General features: G+C 38.5%; 1 protein-coding gene across 50 annotated transcripts in view; it reads left to right on the forward strand.

Annotated features, from left to right (window-relative positions):
- The window catches only part of CLASP2 (cytoplasmic linker associated protein 2), a 157260-nt gene that overhangs the window by 44445 nt on the left and 89113 nt on the right, over positions 1-23702 (forward strand). For 40 of the 50 annotated variants that reach the window (XM_052793778.1, XM_052793446.1, XM_052793530.1 and 37 more), the window contains one exon: positions 16180-16326. In XM_052793778.1, coding sequence (XP_052649738.1) covers positions 16180-16326 — 147 coding nt within the window. Of the gene's footprint in view, positions 1-993; positions 1123-15457; positions 15673-16179; positions 16327-23702 lie in introns of those variants that run through there. The other 10 variants (XM_052793779.1, XM_052793787.1, XM_052793808.1 and 7 more) reach the window with 4 other exon arrangements.

The raw sequence follows: 23702 nt of genomic DNA on the forward strand, positions 1-23702 counted from the left end.
TATGAATGTATATTGTTTGGGAAATATGGAAATGGATAATAGCTGCCATGATTATTTTATAGGGTTTTGAGCTACACGCATTTCTTTTGCTTGCTCAATGCGAATGGTCAGAATGTAGCCACATTGTTTTAAATTTCAGCTCTTTTTCTTGCTGGTTTATAATTCTAAATAGGAAAATATACTGGCCAGTGAAGTGTAGTGGTCAGTTCAAACCTATTTGGAAGGAAAGGGCCTTAGCAGAGTGATGCTTCCACTGTTTTTTAAGGAACTTCCCTGAGTTTTTGAATTACAAAAATGCGTGTTTTACAGGCGCTGGGCAGTTCTGCATTCGTTACAGTTGTGTGTCTATCTGCATTTTAAACTTCTCAGGCAGGACAGAGTACATTGGATTTTTTTTTCCTCTTTTTTTATTTTATTGGATTGTCCTCTTTCTATGTCACTCAAAACATTGGTTTGGGAATAAACTTCTGTTTGGGAATAACTTCTGTAAGCAGAAGTTCAGGTTTTGGGTCGGTTTTTGTTGTAATTTCCATACCACTGCAAAATGCTCCCCAGCATCTGTTGCATGCATGCTTTAAAAAGCCATTTCTCTTCAAGTTTTGAGGGGATTTCCAAATACTCTCCTCAGAGAGCACCTTTCTTCAACAAGCCATCTTCTCCTTCCTCTGGTTTTGCTTTTTTTTTTTTTTTTTTTTTTTTGGTGGGTTTCTTTTCCGTGGGAGCCCTCTCCTTAATCGAGGCGGCCTTGCAGAAAGCAGGGAGGGTCTTGCATCGTTTTTCGCGGGGGAGAACTTCCCCCCGCCCGGGGTGCCATGTCACCTCAGGGCCCTGACGGGTGGGCCTGTGCTCCCCCGCTTGCCGGGGTGGGCGGAAGGGCCGGGCAGCGGGAGGGGGGTGGGGGGAACACCCCGCGGGGCACGTGACCGGCGGGGGAGCGGGAAGGAGCGCAGTAAAAGTCCCCGGTGAGACGGGGCCGGGGCCGGGCCAGGCGCGGCGGCGGCGGCTCGGGAGGGGGTTTCCCGCGTGAGGCGGGACTGCTATTTTGAAGCGGGGCGGCGACTATTGCGGTAGGGAGCCGGCAGCCGCCGCGCCACCGCCGCGGTATGATGGCTGTGGGGGACGGTGAGTTTCGTGCCTCCGGGGACCGGCGCTGCCCCGGCCGGCGACAGGGCAGGGGAAGAGTGGGGGGGGGGGGGGGGGGTCGTAGCCCTGTGGAAGCGCGGGGCGGCCCGGGGAGCGGTGCCGTGTCGCCGGCGAGGGGCGCGCAGGTTGGTCGGGGCGCTCCGTGGCCGGAGGGGCCCGCCGGGGCCGGGCGATGCCCTCCGATAAGGGGAGAAAAGGGCCGCCGGGCTCCGCGCCTCTTCTTCCGTCTCGCAAGGGAAGGTATGGCCGTAGTTAAGTGTGTTCAGCCTCCTGTGTGGCAGGTGGACCTCTTATCCCGGTGTATCCCGGGTGGTACCTGCAGCCGGAGGGTGCCTTGGGCACTGAGCTCTGGTTCTTTTTTAAATTTTAACCATGCATGGATTTACGGGATGGTCTGTGGTCTTAATTATTTATGACGCTGGCAGTTTCCACTCCGCATTTTTATGTTGGCAGTCTGTTTACCTCCTCTTGTCTCGGTGTTACTGGTGTTAGCCAGCTCTGTAAGATAAGACTGAATTTACTATACCGCTTTGTAAACAAGTGTATGTTAATTTGTACTGTTTTGTGAAGAAACTCATGGTAATTCAGTGTAGCTGTAAAAGAAGTGCCTTGCTTCTAGGGCTAGGAATATATATTTAATAAAGACATGGGATGTTACTACGCTTCCTTCACTGCACAGTGTATTGTTACACAAACCAATTGAAAGTAGGTCAGTAAAGCAATACAGACTATTTTGTTGTGTTTTGATTAAAAACTGGACATACGCTTTATCTTTATCACATCTCTTGTTTTTGCGTGACTGCCAGGTTCTTTGAGCTTAATAACCTGATGACTTTCTATATATGCATTATTATTTTCAGAGAAACTTGAAAAGTCTTCATTGGACTTGCAGTAAGTTTGGGAATGTAGTAGGAGGGCTGTGCTTTTGCAAATGATGATATATATAGTTTTAAATAACATTAAGGAAGACGGTTTTACCAAGATCACGTACTTAGATTAAGGTGAATCTTTTATCTGAATTTGCTAGAGCATCAGTAGTAGAAGTCCCAAGAAAGACCCTTTCTTAAGGCGTCCTTAAATGTATGTTTTTCACCTAGTTCTTTGATGTTAGAAACTGAAAGAGATAATCAGTGTGACCAGAGCAGTGAAATTAAGGCTGGACTGTATAGTTAAAAAAACCTCGTGCAATTCTCTGATGTTTGTGTTTTTGTTTGCCATCTGCAGGATGCAAGGGAAATCATGGTCTTTGTAGAACTGAACATGTAGTAAGCTCTTTCTTGTTGAGATTTTTTTTTCTAGGCATGTTTTTCTTTATCTTTCCTTCGTGTGAAGCAACACAGTTCTCCATGGTGTAAACATGGATTGTGGGAACTTTTGCAGATTAAGGATGCAAGTTGTAGAATGTTAAGAAATAACTGTATTCCCTAGGCAAAGCCATAGGATTTTTGTGGCTCTGTAATGGTTGAGGTTTATAAAGTGAGGGTGGTTGTGGAACTCTCTTCGGTATAATTTAATTCATCATTAACAAAGGCACTAAGTACAAAGTACTGTTCAGGCAGTCAGCTGACATTCTGTGTAGGAGCTTTGAGCAATAATGCCAGATACAATTAACAGTGTGTAGGATGATTATGTAGCCGTTAGTCTCAAAACTACTGCTTACCACATTTACAAGGAATTCAGTCTTCTGATGTTGTGTTATGAAACCGCTAGGGAAAACAAAACCTTAGTTACTATTAAGAAAACTTGTGGATCTTTTTTTCCGAATTTAATGTAGGTTTCGCCACGGTTTTTTGTTTTGCAAATATCCTGTACATCCTCCTAATATATGTTACATAGAAGAAACAATCTGTTCTAAGGTTAGTGATTCTGTAGCCTTTGAGAAATGTCTTTTCTTGACAAAATGTCGCTTTGTTGTGGCCAGTATGTATGTTTAACTTATTATTTGTGAGACTATGCTGATTTTCTGGAAGGTGTTGTGCAGATACTTCAGAGAACAGATTTTTTTTTTTTTTTTTTTTTTATTTGATTTGGTTTGGTTTGCTCACGTAATCAGCCTAGGTATGTTACAGAATTGCACAGACTATGTTTGGAAATGCTATGTAGAGGTGGTGATTTCAACATTTCATCTTGAATGCAAGACACTGGCTTATTGTAACCTTTTGGAATTTTGTTTTCTTGAGCACAAGCAGAAATATAAATAAAACGTGGTGCTTAACATTTGAATCTTAATCTGATTTGTCAAGTAAAGATTAAAGGAAAGAGCCAGATTTTCTGTTTGCCCCCATGTTAACTGTCTCAAGCTCTCCAGTCTTTCGTTGGAAGAATGTACAGGAAAAAAAATAGTACTGTGTTTGTGGCCCAGCAAACAATTGAGACTGTGACTTCTACTGTACTGAATACGTGCCAGTGGGAAGGCATGCACTATCTCAGTCTTAAAGACATTTCACATACTTCAGTGAATTTAGGTCTATGTTTGACCTGCAAGTTGTGTTCTGAGGCTGCTGAGGAAAACCAGTCAGGAACCGTTCCTTGCTCTGGATTTCTTGTTCCTTGGAGGGGATAATGCATTTCTGTCCTTATCCGTTGATAACCAGATTAGGGCGTTCAGGAGGTCGCTTACAGAATTGCAGTACCGCACATCACGTTGTGTGTTCTCTTCGGGGCTGTAATTCAGTGGCTTCCATCAGTGCTTTCTCACCTTGGTGTCAGTCTGTGCTACGCTACTTTGATATTTCATAGGTAAGGGACTGTCTTGCTCCCAGTTGAACAAGGTAATTAGAATAAGGACAAGATTATCTGCCCAAAACCATGAGGGGCCGTGAAGGGAAGATTAGACATAGGTTTTCTTAAGATGTACTAAACATATTGCAGTACCAGACACAAGGTATTTGAAGGCTATCTAAAAGCATATAATCAGCTTTGTAAGAGGACATATTTGGTGCGCACATTTGTTGCACTAGTATATACCAAGTATGCTATTTTGAATCATATAACGAATGAGATAAATCTGTGTCTTTATTAGTGGATTTTTATTTAAATGGCACACAATATAATGATGTTTCATGACTTTAAGCATTTGTCAGATTTCAGATGATAAAGCGTGTGTGGCTGGTTTATGAATAGGAATTATCCTTATATCTTGCTAGATATGCATATCAAATTACGGGTTTTGTCTTCTTTCAAAATACTTCATTAATGTATGCATGGTCCTAGAGCACAAGAACAATAATATTCCATTCCCTGGTGTTCTTCTGAGGGAAGGCTGTCTTCCTAAGTCTTTAATCTGATTAGTAGTTTCTGTAAAATGTGGGTGCTGTACAGCTTTAATATTTTACTTTTGACTGAAAAAAAATTGGACGTATTAAAGGTACAGAGGCTACAGTGATGTTCGAGACATTAGCTTGATTTAAAAAAAAACATTTAGTGCATATGCATTTCTGATGTGTATTTCTGATTTTCCTTTCCTCTGGTAGGAGGGAGAAGGCTTTTTAAACCAACAGAGTCCTGTGAATGATGGTAATAAAGCAATTACTATCCCGGCCTAGAAATTGGGCAGGATGTAACTGTGGTGCTTTGTACCATTCAGAGCTGTTTCCTGGGGGGATATAAAAAAAACTTCTAGGTAGTAGCAGAAGTTTTTTCTGGGGAATAGAATTGCATCGCTTGTTCCCTTTTCTCTTCTTCTTTGGGCCTGTTTTTTTTAACATGCTGACTGGGCCTGCACTGGCTCCTTTCCCTGTAATTGCTCCACACCCCTCCTCTTCCATGATTAGCAGTTGGTGGGCACATTGGTTTGGGAAATGGCTTTACTCACTGTGCCTGAGAGAGGAAGGACAAGATACCATGATTTGCAATTCGACTGGTGTTCTGAACCAAACCAGTGCAAAGGTTTTTTTCATGGTAAGGTCATATGCTATTCCCAGTGATAAACATAGATTCTGAGTAGTATTTTGTCTATAAAGTGCATGTACCGTTGCTAATAGCAGTAAAAGAACAGTGGGGACAGTGAAACAACTGAGTGGAAGAGGGAGGAAATGTGTAAACAAGCCAAGTGCTATATGAAAAGACACAGTTTCTACTCAGAAAACAGATGAATGCAGTGAGGTTCAACACTGATGTGAATTAAAAAAATAGTTCAAGGAAGAAGTATGCAACTCGGAGCATTTCTTAAAAAAACAAAGCTGCAAACCTGTGACAATTATTTTCTCAAAACTAGCATAGATTCTAGAGTGATAACTGCACTTGATTTTTTTTTTTATCTGCTAGAATAATAACTACAAGTAAGTTTTGTCTTCCTGTTTGAAAATGACATTTTTAAAGTGTCAAGTAATTTTTGGTGTTCAATTCTGGGGAACGTGTGGGTGATGGTGGTGGTTGTTGTTGTTTTCATTAAATGTGAAACACCAGTCCACTAAACAGATTTCCAGATATGTTTAATTTGGCATCTGAAAGTGTTGGTTGCTTTTGGAGTCTGTTTCCATTTGTTTTTAAGAACAAGTTACGTAAAAAAATAAATCCTTTGGTGTTTCAGTTGATATCCTTATTTGTTTTGAAACATCTTTGATTATTCTAGACTATTGCTAATATTACGGGTTTTTTCTCTCTATTTTTTTTTTTTTAAAGGGGCGTTTTGAAATAAGTGTTAGAATTGCCAACAGCCCAAGGAGAAATTTAAAGTCTAGTAAGGATTTTCTTTGACAGATGTTGCAAGACACTTTCACATGACTAATTGCAGTTTAATTTTCATCTTTGTTATCTGTTAAATATGAGGAGATTTTTCTTACTGTTATGTGTTATTTTTAATAAAGTCTTACAGTAGTAAATACTGATGAGCAAATATAAGCTATAATTGGATCATTTCAGGTGTCTGAAATGCCTTCAGAGGTGAAGGTTCTGCTGTAGTATTCACCTGAATCAGAAATGCCGCTTTGTATATTGTGTTTACAAAAGTACCTTAGTTTTAAAGAATTGTGTTTTGGGTTTTGTCCCTTCTTTCCTTTCCCAACTCCTTCATCAAAATATGCTTTTGTAGCAACAGCAGGAAGGAGCAGTACTTAACTTGAAAGAGCCTTTTGAAAACCAGCTATGCCTGTAGATTCTTACAAGAAGTAACTACAATTTAAAACTCAAAGGAGTTTCATAGCTGTATGGAGTATAGGCAACAAGGTTTGCACGGTTAGTAGTTTAAAATTTCTCTGCTACAGTTTTGCATGTATTTAATTGATATGAAAATTCTCCTCTTCAACTGAGAAACACTTAAAAGCCCTCAAAATTGTGGATAGTTGGAGCCTGAGGAAAGGTGAGGAGAAGGGATGAAGATATAGAACAAAGCTCTTAACAGCCTGCAGAAGAAACTTACTTTCATCAAAGTAGATATTGTTGCTTTCATCAAATGTCAAGAGCTGCATGATGTTCTGTGGCCACCTAAAAAATTAGCAGAAGTAGATTTATATTTGACTAAATACTCTTTTATCATTAGGGATTGTTTTGTGTGGTGACCTGATAAAAGTCCTTTGGTCAATCCACTTATATGATAGAAGGTTTGCTATTAAACTTAAAGGTCAAGAGCATTTCTGTGTAGATTGTTTTTGTCTAAAATCTCTTTGCGGTGTTGAGTTGATTTTTGCAAAATATTTAGAAACACTGAGGGAAGCAATCAGAATGGACTATTTTGGGATTGGTTGATGCTCTCACAAAAGAAGAGGAGAAATGGCAGCTACTAAAGCTGCTTAGCTATATACCAGACACTTCGGATTTTCCAGATCTGATGTGAGTTTTTTAGCTTCTTGTAAGAAGCCCAGTTTGAGGAGAGTCTATCCTCTTAAAGCCACAGGTTTTGCCACCTATAGTGAAGTTGCAGCATTGAGAGTAAATTAAAAATAATTTGCCATAACTTCTTAATCTCCACTTCTGAATATGTGAGGTAGACAACAGGTTGGTCAGCGAGCTCAAAGACCCTTAACAACCCCTTTTATTCTGTGCTGTGGTGTGCATGTTGTCATGTTCAGAGATTAGTCTCATCTTCTAATTCCTGAACTACAGGGATTTAAAGTAAATGTAGAAAAAGAAATGTTTCTACCTACATCTTCTCTGCTGTGTGTTCCTATTACACTTTCTGCTTCTAGGACGTATGTTTTATTTGTGAATCTGCATTGCCATTTGAAGTTTTCAACATACAGAGTTTAACGCACAGAAATTGGCTACACTAAAAAGTAATGTGAGTGTTTGCTACTGAGATAATTTCTCTGATGATAGAAGTAAATTTGTCACTGTCAGCCTCTAATAGTAAATGACAGTTTAAGCTCACTGTTAGTAACCCTTCGTATTGATATTATATGATACATATCATATGGCCCTTCGCTATCACATACAGATGTGATATATGTTAAGGGTGAATGAACATGGTCCTTATGTCTGCCTCTCTTACCTTTGCTGTGATGTAATTGATAGTTTGAAAAATCACATCATTAAACTTTTAAGTGTTTCTGTGTGAATGAGTTAAGTATTGGAAATGCCATGAATGGTTTCTTCCTCAATGGGTATCAGGTGTTTCATTGACTTAGCTACAGATACTAAAATGATGGTCCTTTTTTCTCACTTTTCTGAACTTAAATACATCGATAATGCTAGTCATATTATTGTAGCTTATGGTTAGTGCATTCTAAATATAATGTGTTTTCATATTAAGTATATTGGTTTTAAAACAGGTCATTAGATTCACTGAAGAAAATACTGGTGCTATTGAGAGTAAATACTTAATGTACAAGCAAAGGAAATCTGTGAAGAAAAAAATAAAATTACTTCAGGAGCCTAGGTAATGAAGACAGTAATGACACCAGGCCTACTGAGCAAAGACTAGCTGTTGAATTGCAGAATATTTTAAAGATGAATAGCAGGGCTTATACTTCAAGAAAATATTTGAAGTGGTGGATTTTTTAGAGGGCAACTTAAGCAACAGAGTGAAGTGTTAGGCCAAAAATGAGGTCTGAATTCAGACAGGCTACAACAGTTGAATAAACCATAACTTTTGATACAAATGATGAATCTCTTTTGTGGCTCACAGATTTACCAGGCATTGAGTAAAAGTTGTCTTCAAGCCTTTAATTTTTTTTTTTTCCCGGTTATTACTGTTTAAAGTGAACTACCTAAGTTCATTTTAATCAGTGTCTGGATAGGGAGACTTTCTGGGGGAGTACTCATTCATTTACCAGAGGTCTTGATTGCTTCAGAAGTTACTGCCCCTCTCAGCTTTACTTCTAACACTTCACAGGAGAGCAAAACACCTCTGCTGAGGTAGGCATATTTTATTTTGTGCTAAAACAGAGGAGTATTCCCATCAGTTTCTGTGTTACAGCTACTGAGTCAACCTATAATTGTCAGAAATTATCAGTCTTTAATTTCTTCTGCAAAGCATGCTTATGTCCTTACTACACTTTTTTCCTTCACCCTGCCCAAAAGACACATCACTTGTTAACATTTCAGTGCTGGGCATACTGCAGTGTGGCTCGGTGTGTCCTAAAGCAATAACAGTACAAATGTTGAAGAACAACAACAGTAGGTATATACTGGTTTGGGGTGTGGTTGGTTGTGGGGGGGTTTTGGGTTTTGTGGGGGTTTTTTTGTTTGTTTTTTTTGTTTTTTTTTAAGTTCTTGGTATTTAATCTTGAATCCTATTTTAGGTGTTGCCTTGTCATGAGTTCTGGAGCCCGTGGCTATCTTTCTCTTCCCTCTTTACTGATAAAATTGTGTTTTGGTTACTAATAAGTTACAGGCTATTAGGTGTTGATTCAGAAGACTATTGAACATGCCTGAGGAAAGCTGTAAATTAAGTGAAATTGGTGATTTCTGAAGTACAGTAGTATTGACTGCATCTGCAGTTTTCAGTAAGTTGCTCTGAGTAGCATTTGGGAAATGTATAACGAAGTCCAATTGCAAGAATTTAAAACTGACTAAAGGATTTATTTATTTATTTTAACAAATTTAATTGGACTGTGGAAATAATTTTACAGATGCTACAAAGGTAAAAAATAGCAAGACTTGCAGAAACTGTCTTCAACTTTAATAGGTAAAAATGAGAAAATAATTTACTTAGGCTTAAAGAAGACATTCCAGAACTAGAAATCAGGGTGAAGCTTTGGGAGTGAAATTAGCTCAGCTGCTTTTTCTGACATCTTGCAGCTTTGTTTGAAACCTGTATTTAAATCTTGTCTTTCAGCCACACAATAGTAAGATGAACTGTAAGACTAGTGTTTCATTGGGGTTAGGAAAATACTACTGGAATATGTTATATTTTTTCTGACAAATCTTTTCTGAACATATTCCTTCATGAAACTATTGAGGGAAATGGATAAATTATTAGTATCATTAGAATAAACCTGTAAGAAATGTGGATGATTATTGTGGCAAGTGCCATCACCACTCCTAAGTATTTCTTTCCTAACTGTCTCTATCAAGTCTAGTCTCTTCTTTCCAGTTTTCCCTTCTTCTCTTTTGCCCTATTCATTTAGATTCATTTAAAAACAAACATCCCCCCCCCAACCAGAACAACAACAAAAAAAGCACATCTGGCATGAGCCTCTTTCAGTGTGCTGTAGCTGATCGGTGGAATGTAGGAGAGCTGTAGTCCGCTTTGCTTGTTGAAAAGTTAGGGGAACTTTACCAGAATTTGAGATTGGATCAACAGTGTAAATTTAACTGATAAATATTCGCCTCATTCCTGTTACTGACTGTTGCTCCCTGTGCTTGCTGCTTTTTATGCTTTTTTTAAAGACACTAGTCCACTGGAACTGCCTGAAAAACTAGCATGTGAAGAAATACGTTTGGCTTCACAATTGGCTTTAGTACATTGGGGTTTTTTTGAACCAAGTTGTATTATTTAGCTCGTTTTGTCACTGGTATTTTATATCCCTGCCCCATGAGGTTACAGTGGAAGGAGGAGGAGTATCTTTTGGTAAGAGTTTGGGATTTTGCTGATGAGTGTCAGAATGTGTTGCACAGAACATGAGAACTGTTTGCCAGCCCTGAATTGTAGGTACAGTTGCCTCCTTCAGGAATGCAAAGAGAAACAAAGGAGGTACCATGAAGTAAAGTTAAATCCATCGGTAAGTGGCCTCCTGTTACTTCTGTCACTACACTCTGTCATCTTCTGAAGAACCATGCTCCGTCATTGTGGGAAGCAGATTTGTTTTTGAATGGGAATTTGTGTCCTAATGGTTCAAGATCCTTCTGCCTGCTGTGGTACAGGGAGAATGCTCAGGAATTACGCCTTTATGGTAGATATAAAGCATCTTAGGTGCGATTCAGCTACCCAGATGTAGGCATCTAGTGCCACTTGAGGTGCCTTCAGTATCCATACTAGCCACATGGAGCAAATAAGGGAGACCTGCAAGAGATCTGTGCCCTTCTGGAATGTCAGCTGGCAGCCAGACAGGATACCCAGGACTGTCTAAACTGGTTTTAGATGACTGTGCTTAGGCAAATGAATCCTGTCCTTTGTGTCGGGACAAACAGATTCGGGCTGTATGGGATGCCTGATGTCTAAGGGATAAAGTGCTCACTAAATGATGTGGGGCATTTGCTTGAAGTATGGATTAGAAGGATCAACTAACCTGATGCATCTGTAGTGCTTGCGGCTTCATTTTCATGCTTGACAGGAATTGTTGTAGGCTGTGCCAGTTCATCTGGAATTGAGCTAATGATCCAGTCCCAGATGTTCCAAGTAATTGATGCAGTCTATGTTTGTAAATCACTGAAGGGAGACTGGCAGTCAGTGTCTTGGTAGGCACAGGATGTGGGAGTGACTTGAAAAATGTAAGGAGTTCATCTACTTGTCATTGTTTTGCTTGGGCACGATTTTGCAATCATGTCATTATAAACAGTGGTGTGAAAGAGGAACTGTTAGCAGTGAAACATTTAGTATCTGTTAGCAATACTGGAAAGAAAAATGGATATAGGAAAGGCACATTTTTAACAAAAGTCAAAGTTTAAAAGCAGTTTTATTAAAGATACTATGTTCTCTGGTTTGACTCTTTTCAGTCTAATTTAAAATACTGCAAGTTGGTATTTACAACCCTAGTAGCGTTAGGTATGCAAGGTGTCGATACTGATACAGTACTGAGATTTGCCTTTATGGCCAGTTTTAGTTTAGCATTACTGCAGGGGATCTAGATTTTTTTGCCCCTCTGGTGTTACTTGGGGATCTGCTTTAAGATCAGTTAACTTCTGTTGTCTGCCTCTGAGTAGCACAAACAGAATACAGATTTTCTATTTCCACAGCTGTGCAGATGATCGTATATTTCTTTCTTCTGTTATTGACTGTGGCTTACAAAATGTTAGATATGAAATGTCACATTAATTCTATGAGTCTTAAGACCACCTAAGTTAAAGGCTTGAGTTGCCGTAACAATAAATATATTTTAATTTAATTTAATAATAAAATATTTTTTTTCTAGATATGAAATGTTTTAGATTTTCCTTTATCTCTGGCTACATCTGTAATTACCCTTATTGCTCTATAACCAAATTGCAGTTAAATAGGTTGTTTAGAAGTTTTCAGCATTGGAGGTACTAGAATGGTCTTTGAGTATCAAGTTTGATTGTAAATCCTTATCCTTTGATATATCGGAATACTTTGAAAAACAGATACTATGTATTTGTAATCTGGCCCCCAAGCCTAATGCTACAAGGCACAAACATATCCTGTACCTTTTTGTTATTTTTAGTTCAAATTGCATAGTTTTTCTTAAGAATTTTAGTATTTAAACCCTTGTGATGGTTCAGAGTTTTGGTCTGTTTCTAATTGAACAGGTGTGTCAGGATTTAATCTTAGAATAACTTTGGTGAACCCCATGTTTTGAAAGTGTGGTAAACTCTAGGGTCTGATGTGTGATACAGGTTGGTTGGGGGGGAGGGTTACTAGAAACAATCCTTTGACTCCTCTGAAATGTTTTGTAGAAATGCACAGCAGTTCATTGATACTAGTTCACTTGCTGCATAGTACCTGCAGAACACTTCTTTGTGGTACAGATCTCTTTCCTCTATTAGAAGAGAAAACTTGTAATGCTTAGAAGTTGAATCTTGGGTTTCTAGCTTTCTGAATATAAGAACAATCTTTTCTTGAATCCCCCCCCCCCCCCGGTTTAAAGTTGTTCATCTGGAAAAGAACTTGTACCAGAGTGAGAACATATGCTGCTCATCAGGTTTCTTCAGGAGATTTTGGCAATACTAGTTTCCAAGCTCTTACCCATGGGGTGTGCTTATCTCTTCTTACCCATTGTGATTTAAAACAAAGGTATAGAGTACAAGAACAGTCTTACGAGATTTAACTGAGGTTCAGTGTCTTTCATTAATTGTTTTTCATTTAACATGTTCTGTACATTGCTAGCAATTCATACAGCTTTTTATTCCTGTTCTTTAGTAGCTTAGAGCTTTGTTGTAAAATGCTGTTTGGATAGTGCTTTCTCAGCTGTCAGGTGTATTTGCATATGTAAAATCTGATACACTGAAAGTGTTTGGCCTTTAAAATTACCTTGAATGAAGATTATCGGCATTCTAGAATGAAAAAACTGTTTGCATCTTTCAGATATTTCAAAACAAATCTATCAGTTACATTTAGGCTTTTATGACTTCTGCTGTAGAAATGAATTTTGTTTGCAGAGTGCATGAAACTAACATTACAGTCACAGTTTGGTACTGACAGTACAACCCTCATCACACTCTGCATGTTGGCAGTCAGGAGCCCCAGCCCTGGTCCATTGGCTAACCAAAGGCATGTAGTAAACAAGTTTGGCTCAGCTGCCTTGAGCAGAACTGCACCTTGATTATACCCTGCAGAGTACCAGTTATACCTCCAGCTGGGGTTCTGTATGCTGAAGTATATGGAAATGCTTTTATAAGAGCTACAAACAAGTGTATCATTGCACATGAGTGAGAGCACGTGGAAAGCACATCACACTGGATGCAAATATAATGCTTTTGTTTCATTAACTGCTATAAATACAGACTTCAGGTTTCAGATCTTCACAAATACTATTAAGCATCTTTCTGAAAATGGAATGTCCCTAAAGATCACTTGGGGTTATGTTGTTAAAGCCTAGGGAAATAAAAGCATAAAGGCCCAAAAGGGTGGGGAAACCCTCTGGTTTCTGTAAAAGACAGTACGAAATTTTCCTGCTTATGTTTATTTTAAAACAAACCAACCAACCCACAACAAAAGAAACTCAGCTGTGTTATCACTTTAGCATTGATAGAATTAAAACAGATCCTTTTCACCCATTAATTTTATACATTTATGGTATTGTGCTGTAATTTTGGAACACTTCTAGTGACTGTACTTTAATTTCTAATTTATTTTAACATAGATCATGAGAAGTCCAGTTAAGAACACCCTTGTATCAGTGGTTAAGATCAGTTCTAAGTCGTTCAAAAACACTTACGCATTTAAAAAAAAAAAAAGAATTTATTTTAAGAGGTGTGTTTTATGTGGACTAAGAAACTGTATGCAACTACTTTGTGGTGTAGGTTTTTAATCCAGTGTTAACGATGTTTTAAATGTGTGAAAAAATATTCTTTAACTAGGCAAAGGAATTTGACAGTATTACCAGACCGGTGTTTAATATATTGTCCTATAATTTACACAACGTGTCAGTAGCTGGGAGGTTTGCATTTGCATTTTTCTGAAACTCTATTTGTGCATTTTGGGGTTGAGCAGTAACTTCTACAATTGTCCATCTTCAATACTCTTTTGTAATGAATAGCTTGGCAACAATAAAATTAATTTATCTGAGCCTTTGGTTCCCAAAGTACACAGTTGTTTGGGATTGTTTAGGGTTTTTTGATTAGGAGGTGTTGCATAAATGAGCAAATGCTCACTTAGTATTTTTAAGATTGTACTGCAAATAACTTTTTTTTTTTTTAAGGCTTCTTGTGCAATATTTGCATATTAATGCTGCATTGTAGTGCTGTTGGATAGTAACATGAAAGTCTAGCCTGTTTCGTTATCAACTTCAAAAAAGCAGCAACAAAACCATTTTTATTTGAAAAGCATGTTTTCACTTTTAATCAGTTTTTATGATAGCCTGTTTATGTGTCAATGTTGATCCGTTCATGCTGTTTAAAAATCTACAAGATATTTCTCAGGGCTATTTTAAAATTATCTGCAATGATGCAGGTATCCTAGATACTAACCATTACTATTTACGCTTCTATTATAGTTCATTGCACTTAATCTGGCACTTGGATTAGTGGTTTTCCCTGTTCAAAAATCTTGATGTCTGGTTCTATTTAAGATACCAAGAGTAAAAGCAGCAGGAATCAAAATGTATTCTGCCTCAGCCTGTATGCTGAGCGGGAGTGCTGTTTCCATGGCAACACACAGGCTAGTGGGGGGGGAAGCTGATGCTTTTTCCCCAATTCTGAGAGTTTACATATCCAAACGTGATTATTCTTAGCGAGATTCTCTTAAAAATCAGTGTTTGTAGGAGAAAAGGAAATAATGTTCCTGAAAATTGTCAATGTACATCCACATGTTTCTTGTGGTGGTTTGTTTCTTTAAGCATGAAGATTTGTTAGTGCAGCACACAGCTTTTCTCTAATACTAGAAAAATGCACTAACTATAGCAGCCGTTATCTCGGACATGTTAAATGCAGGGTGTTCTAACGTTTGATGGTGCTGCAAATGCTGTTGGACAAAACCTTGCTTGACCCTTTTAATGAAATCTGCCTTCCTTTGGGAGGCCGTATTATTAAATATAGTTGACGTTTCACTGGGAGCAAGTTCTGAATAAGCAAAGGGTGAATAGTCACCATTCCAGAGATGATAAAGGTTTGCAATTAATTTTATTTTTTTTAGAAATGGCAGGGTTTAGAGCAGGTAATATGCTAAATTGGTCTTTCATTACTGTAGTGCAGCTGTGTCTTAGCCTCGCCCATTTTATTTATTACAGGGACCATATGCTGGTATGTTCTCTGTGCTCAAACCTATAAATAAATCCTTCTTCCCCAAGTGGATTGAGAAACTGTTACATTCTACTGTTGGAATATGTTGGGGTTTTTTTTGAAGGCTAAATATTTTGTATTGAGAGTATTTTATTTAGTCACTAGAGGTGAATTTCTTTCTTGAAATACACAAACCTGAAATCATAGGAAAAAGGAGTGCAAACCCTGGAGTATTGTCTGCCTGTCTAATTTTTTTAATGAGGGATTGGAATAGTGGCAAATACCGTGTGTGGGAATGAATTTATTTGCATGGAGAATTTTCACCTTTTCCTCTGGCGGTGGCTCCCAGAAGATGATGTCACCTTGCAGCTCATTGGTTGTGCAGCACCTAGTGTGGGGAAGGGAGAGAAAGATGCCGGCACAAATCTCAGTGGTGGCTCTAGGGTGTTTGCGAGCAGTTTTTGATAGAATCTTTGATTAGTATCGAGAATTTATTGCGTGTGGCCATGTGAGGTGCTGGGTCTGTCCTAGGGTGAGGGGATTGAAGAGCTATCGGAGGAATGAGGCGGCTGATCTGCAAGAGGATCTGTGATTGTAAGTTGAAAAATCTGGGTGGAAGGAGAGAAACAGGGAGTGCTGGTTAGACACATTGTGGGAGGATGTGTAGCAGAAAATGCATGCATGAGTAAAAGAAAAAAAGGGAGAAGTGTTTGTCTTTGGTAGACTGGAATGATAAAAATTATATTAAGGGCTTTCCTTTGGGGGAAAATATTCAGAAATGGGCAAAAATATTCAATCTGTGCAAAGACATTTTCCCTTTGTGGGAATGAATGCGTAGGATTCATTTTTATGCTCAGTTTTACAGTGGTTGATTATGAAGGCAAACTAATATTTCATAAGAACTTAAGATGTAGAAAATGCTGTTTATTTCTCATTGTCATTTTATTCCTAGGTCAGAGGCAGAGGACAGAGTGATAAATATTTGGTTTTATTTATGCATTTTGTGAATTTTTTGTGAAATGTGAAGCAAAATAGTTGGTTAAGAAACATATATACGTCCAGTCTAATAGTTGTATTTTTATTTAATGTATCCTTTTCTAGACAAAAGCTTTGATGATGAAGAATCAGTGGATGGAAATAGGCCGTCATCAGCTGCTTCAGCCTTCAAGGTTCCGGCACCTAAAAAGCCAGGAAATCCTTCAAACAGTGCAAGAAAGCCAGGATCAGCTGGTGGGCCTAAGGTTGGAGGTAATGTGTAAAGCTATTCAGATTCTAATCGGTGTTCCCAGAAACCTTGCCAGAGCAGGCACAAAACAGAACTTTGGAAGGTGATGTTTAATTCATGACTGCAGTATTTTTGCAGACCTGAGAACAGTAAGGGACCCTGTTTTACATAATTATTCATATGTAAAGGTGTGTGCATATCTGTTTTGTGAATGTACGTTTAGCTTATAAAGGCCTCTCGTGATAAATAAAATTAATGTCTGGAGATAGCAATTGTATTGATGAAATGAATGTATGGGTGTCTCTGTTAGAATCCATACCTCACTTACTGTATATATAAATATTCTGTGAAATTCTCTAGTAGGTCTGTGTAGATGAAATTTTTACTGTAGGTCTGCACTATTTCACATGGCTAGAAAGGACTAGCCATCAACCATATACCTCAACAGAGGTGTATATTACACCTGAATGACTTTTATTATTTTTCCTTAAACTGAGTATTGTGAAATTGGTTGTGAATGATAAAAAATGAGGGCCAAAAGCCTTGCCAGGATTTTTTTGTATGGTAGACTTCAAAGCAGTATAATGGTGATGCTTACTAATTATAATCTTTGAACACGGAAATCCGCATTTTTTTAGGGCGGGGGTAATCTAACAAAAGCAACTGTTTACTGGTAAAGAAGTGACAGCTTTTTTGATGGTTCCTGTACACATTCAGAAAAAGATATGATTAAGTGGAAATATACCATGCTTCAGGTGGGGCTTTTTTATGAATAAGTGATTCTTTTAGTAAGAGTAAGTAATTTTTTCATGTTCCTATTCATGTAACATTCCCTTATGTGAACTGCAAAGCAAAGATAAAATTTGGAAGAAGATACGCATGCCAAACAAGCTGCTTTAAGTATATTCATGTTACTAAGATATAGCTGATGCTTTGACAATTTATTGTTTTCTGATGTGATCTTCAGAATTCCCAATAAATGGAAAAGATTCCCATAGGGTGGGCTCAACGCTGCCGTAGTATAACTCAAAATTGATAGCAGTATGAATCAGAAAGTACCACCTAAAGACTTCCTAAAGGAAGTTACCTTTTGAAATTGACTCTTAGTATTTATTATTATTACACAGATAAGTAGTAATAATACCATGTCCTTTAACCTGAAGTGCGGTGTTTTTTGCATGCAAGACTAACATACAGGTTACCAGAACTGAATGCTCAGGATTCCCGTTTCTTTCAGCATGTGCTTCTTTTAATAATATTTTATTAAATATAGATGCTTTTTAATGTAAAATTGTTTTTACTTGGAGACTTTCACTTTATGTGCTCTGCAGTGAAAACATGGAGAGAGGAGAGCAGGGGAAGGGAAATAAGAACAGAATAACCACTTGACTGATTTTTCAGTTAATCTAAAAATTCAGTAGTAGAGGAGATTAAAAAAACAAAAATTATTACATTGTTTTTCTTCCTTTTCCTATATTACCAAACTTCAAAAAAATTAAAATGAAAAAACCACATGGAATAAGGCCAAAATTGAAGCATGCCAAAAGCTGAGCACTTTGGCCATTCCTTGCTTTATAATGTCTCCTTTCAACTCTAGAAAATATTGAAGAGTGTTCACATGTACATCTGTTTCCTCTCTTTTTTTATTCTGTCAGTATGTCTGTAGTTAGAATTTTGAAAAATTAAGATTAAATGTTTGGCTGGCCTTTACAATATTGAAAAATTGTTCTTTCAGTGCTTGTCTGTATGTGCATCTATGGTGTGATCGTGGAGACTGCTCACGTGCTTGACCATGGAGAATTTTTGCTTTAATATTTTGTAGGGAAGATGTTATGACTTGTGTTCTTCACCAAATGGCTAGAAGATGGGAATTTATCTTCCAGTCTTCAGTTGTTCTCAACTACCTCTACTTTTTTTTTTCTCTTGCTCTCCACCAGGGAGGAACTTTCACAGGTCTATTAATCTGCTTGTGTACAGATTTCTTTCATTACATATAACTGTGCACTTCCTAGTTTAATTCTTCTTTGGTGTTTTTTTCCTTTCAAGTTTTCCTGGAGTTGACCCTCAATCTTTTCTTCTTAGTATTTTCCATATGTCACCATTGATTAGCAATGCTGTTATCGCTGTTTTCGTTTTTAGCAGCTAGTATTTGTCTACATTGTACTGCTGCTCGTTATTTGTATCTTTCAATGTTTTCCTTGATCTCCATACTTTTTTTTTTTGAGGTTACCAGTGTTTAACCTAGTTCTGTCTAGTAACAAGCTTGCTAGCAGAAATGTTAAAGGTCTGTGCTATCTAAGAGAGCCTTACCCTTCTGCATAGTATTTACAAATCCTGCATCTCCTAGCCTAATAAAGAACATTAGTGTGGATGCTAAATGTATTTCTTAAGTCAATCAAGTCATAGTCTCTTCCAGAAGTGAGGAGTTGCCCATAACATTATTCATACAATGATACTAGGTCAGACAAGAGGTCTATGTAGTCCACTCTCCCATCTGACAGTAAGTAGTCAGAAATGGCTGCTAGAGAAACGTGTGTGAACAGGGCAAGTGTCTAAAAACACACTGTCATTACAGGACAAAATGCTGGGTTTAGAGAGCTTTATTCCACAGAGAACCATGGTCTTTGAAGAGTCCAGTTAAGGCATCCTGTTCTGCTTATCTTGAGACTTCATTAATCTTTATGGCTACAAACAAACCTTGATGCTCTTTCGCATCCGCTTTCTGAAGGGTCTGCTTTGCAGGTGCCTGAAGGACTCCTGAGATTTTTCTCCAGCCTCAAAATTGCCATCTTTATGGAGCAAATCTGTGGTTCTGGAAATTGTCTGCTCTTGCTCATTTATTAAGGCTCTGCCATATCCTGCAGTCCCAAATCCTTCTGCTCACCACTGCATTCCAAGCCTGTCATCAGTGGGCATATAATTTCTCACCTTTTCCTCATAAGCACTAGCTACAGGTATTTCAGGCTCAAAACTGCTCACCTCACGGTTCCACCACCTGTTGGTCCTGCTTGCCTAAGTTTTCTGAATCTTTCATATATACGTATATACATATTAAGAAGTTGCAGTTCAGCCTCGGATGAAGGAGTAGCAGCAGTTCCGTTAACTGGGTTGCTTTTTCTTTCCTTTTCACAAAGATTTCCAGAGTCATGTCAGTGACCTGCAGCTGAAGCAGTCCTTCACTGCAGTTTCTTCTCTTCAGGCTTCTGTGACCGGGCAGAATTGCTAGTGCAGGTAGAAATCTTGTTGAGCATAGGCTGAGATTACTGGAAGTTCCATTCATTTAAACTGCCTTTTACGTTGCAGAGATCCTTTTCCTAGGATATTGCTTTAGAAAGACATCTTTTCCTACCAGCTGTAGATGACAGTAAAGTACAGCTTTTTCCTGGTTCCAAAAGGGAGTGGGGGCTATCCTGTCTTGAGGCTAAGAAAATGGAATCTCTTAGCCGTGCTGCTCACTTTCTTTTATGCTGATACCTGCTGAATTATACCTCAGACGCATGCGTGCTTGGCTTTTCATTGTATACTCCATGGAGATGTTTCTTAAAAAAAGAAATGGATAATTCCACTATTGACCAGATACTCTGTTCAAGTGAAAGGACCCATCCAATATGCAAAGAGAGATGTTTTCACTGTGTTGGGCACTTTGCATTTAATGTAGGAAATGCACTTTGGTGGCACTGGAAATGCAAAGTCATTGTCCAGGAAGGCAGGTGAAACGGGTATGTACACTAGCAACAGCAATGTCCTGCTTGGGCTAGAATTCTCTCTCCTTGTGCTGGGAATGACTGTGCAAGATCTTTTCCTGTTGGCGATAGCGATGGAAGAGCTTGTAGAACTTGTGCATTTGCTGACAGGTGTGATTAAGCCTGTAGAAGACAGCTTGCCAGAAAAGTACCGGAGCAGGCAGCCTCTGTGGTGTACTGCCCTGAGAGCAGGAAATCCAGCAGGCTGTTTCTCATCTGACTTTACTGCTTGGAGGTATTCAGATGCTGACCTTCTTGTGATGAATGAGAAGTGATGGGTCTTCAACTTAATGGGGCAGTGCTTTGTTTGGCGTACTTCTTATTCCATGGTCAATACACTTCCCTGAGTTAGTCCTTTGCCACAGCTGATCTACTTACTTCTGACACGCTTGCTTTCAGCTCTTCATTTAAGCGGCAGAGCCTCTGGAAATACCCCTTTGCTCTAAGGCCTTACTGAGAATGTGCACCGTGTGTGTTCTGCCCTTCCAGAAACGGATACTTATGGGCTCTTTCTTGGCAGTACAGCAAGCAGCTTTTCGATTGTAATGGACGCCATAATTTACAGTAGAAAAAGACCTGAGTATGTTAGCCAAATGAGCTATGTTCTTGTCCCCGTGCTTTTCAAGATCTCTTATAGGTCTTTGGCAAGTTCTCTTGCAAATGTGAGATCCCTGTTCCAAGTCTTCTAGGGAATTGCTTGCTTGTATACTATTCAGAAGCTTTATGTAATCTAGATGTTAGTAGGAAACCTCAGTTTGTACCTCAACAAGAAGACTGGCATCTTTCCTTTTACTCAAAATATCAACTTAAGTCAGTAGTCTTTAAAATGGATTGAATGTAGGAATGGTGATACTTCAATAGCCACGTGGTATTTGGAAGAAAAGCTTGTTGATGAAACCCAAGCATGATGAAAGTTTGTATTAACTTTCTGTTGTATGTTTTATGAGAACCTCTGTAGGGCTGGAACATTATTCTTAGTGTTGTAATTTGAAGCAAGGTGGACTTTCTACTTATTGCAGTTGTTTTCAGCGGGAAGATACTGTATGGTGTATTTTACCTAACATTCGTTGGCTTTTTAAAATCTGTAGTGTATTGGCCTGCTAGCCTTAGCACTAATAACATTGTTACACTTTTTGAAACAACCGATGTTGCTTTAGGATGAATCATCCAGTCACAAAACAGCAAAGGGGATGTTGTTAATTTAAATGTCAGAATTATTGTAACTGCTGTTGATGCCAAGTGTGAAGAATATGAAGTGAAACCGCAAGGACATACAGTTTTATTTTTCTTCTATTAAAAAGTATGTGTGCATGCAAAAAGCATTCCCCCCCCCCAATTGTGGTGTTGCCTTCTTTTCTTAAACTGTTCAAAGGATCTGGTCCTCAGTGAAGACTGCAACTGTGCCAGTTTGAGGTTTGATGCTGGCATTATTTGAAATAACCCGCAGTTTTAGAATGGTCTTAATTCTTAAAGTTAAAAAAAAAAAAAAAAAAAGCCCCCTAAAGTTTGATGATAGCTAAAAAGACATTAAAAATATCTCCTTTTAGGTAGAAATCAAGTAACTGGAAAACTTGGGTGAACCAGGTGAACAGTTTTGGCAAAAGAAGGCGGTGAGAACTATAATCTACAGGAACGTATTCTTAACTTTAGGAAGATATTCCCAACTTTAGGAAATTTTAAGTTTAGTTTGTGTATCTGTCTACAGTGTGTTCTATCAGCATCGTAATGCTTTTTTTTTTTTTCCTTCCCAATAATAGCAATACAGGTCTTTGTTGAGAAGTATTAAAATGGTACTGATGTGCTTTTCTTGGCTCTATTTCCTAGCAGAAGACATTTTGAAGTGTTTAGAGGCTTTAGTAGGAAACAGTTTAAATGGGAAGGCTCTGCATAAAATAAATGTGGTACTGAAAAATAGATACTTGCTTTCTGAAATCTTAGCCAGGTTAAGTTAACCTCGTTAAAACTTCATACTGTAGTTAAGAAATGTTTTTGTTAAAAGGGCTTCAATAATTGTGGAATTGTAAATACAAATTGTTAGTGAATGGACTTGAAACAGGGTAAACTCATGCTTGCTGTATCGACTGTCTTCAGACTCATGAAGACAGTTCTGTGTTTACTTGCACAAAAAAAAAAAAGCTTCATAGTAGTCAATGCCCAAGGGGTTTTTTTGAGTTCTGCAGAAAATAAGTTCAGGAGTCTTGCCTCTATTATTTGTTTAGCCCTTAAGTGATTTCCAAAGTGCTGTATTTGTCAGGTAAAATAAACTAGGATTATTTTTTTTTAATTGTTCTATATTAGGCCTTTGTATGATATAAAACTGCTCCAAGATAACCTTGGTCAGCAAAGCATCCCTGACATTCTGTGGCACTTGCTTCCCTTTTTGGTTTCCAGATTGCTCTGAAATTCAAGTATTCTTCTGCAAGATCCTAGCCGAAATGAGCCTTTTTGTCTTTCTGAGCAGCCTTTGAGATCAGCCTTGGGTATCAAAGTCTGAATCAGAGGATTTGTTACAGAATGCCTATTTGCTTCCTTGTCCGCACAATGAATGTCAATCAACTTCCATCCTGAGAGATCCCTGCCCATGGAATTGCTGGATTGCAATCCTGCAGTCATGAACTGCTGCTATTTTAACCTAACCTGGAGTTCAGGGAAGTAGGAGGACTTCGAACTTTCCAGGCTCTCTGAGAGTTGTTGGATTTTGTTGTTGTTGTTTACTTCCCTGAATGGCACTTCAGGAGAGGGTTTCCTTGCACGTGATCAGTGGTCTGTTCTCCTTGGCCATTAAAAATGCTTGTCCAGTCACTGGGGTTTCCATTCCTCTAACAGAGACTCTCCTTTGCAGCTAGCCTCAGCAGGTGGATTGGAAAATCAACCTTAATGAGGAATCTGAATGAAAAATAAACAAACATGATAAATTGTGTGTGTATATATATATGTACACACACCTATACATACACCTTCAGAGAATATATATCTATGTATTCATAATTACTGTTCATTAGTCTCTCTGTTTTCTATGTGTCACCCAAGGACAGTTGGCAGAAGAACTTTATTCTTCTTCGTACTACTTTAGTTTATTTTGCACTAATGTCTAGAAGCTTCAATTAGATTGTAGGATTTATTATGTTGGTATAAGCACAATACTGTATCTGATAGTCTTCTCTCAAAAGGCTCATAGCCTAGAAGTCAGCTTACAAATCGATAAAATAGAAAGAGAGTAACAGTGGAGCAGAAATTAAGAGGTCTGGAGATAAGAGCTCTCCACACTGTGTAACCTTCTTTTGACATCTCTACCCTGTGTTCTAGTCCCAAGTATCTTACTAGCAATCACGGTAGTACCAGGCAGTGATGAGAATAAGGAAGACAACACGCCCTTTGTTTAGTTTGCTAACATTGAATACTGATTTTTTTCAAGCAGTAAGAAGGGGAAGCAATTTGTTTATACTTTGATATGGGTGAATCCAGAGGGAAAAAGAGGAAGGAGGGAGGAGGAAGCTGGGCTGAAATCAGCTGACCCTGCCACTTTGAGTCCTTACAGACTGTGGCTGTGTTACAGAGTAAGCAAAGACAACCATTCCAAAACATTCCTGCATTGCTGCTTTGTGAAGTAGCAGGTGTGAATCCTCTTTATAGGGCTGGGGGGAGGGAAAAGTGTG

This window comes from Harpia harpyja, chromosome 1 (genome assembly GCF_026419915.1).
Source record: "Harpia harpyja isolate bHarHar1 chromosome 1, bHarHar1 primary haplotype, whole genome shotgun sequence".
NCBI lineage: Eukaryota > Metazoa > Chordata > Aves > Accipitriformes > Accipitridae > Harpia > Harpia harpyja.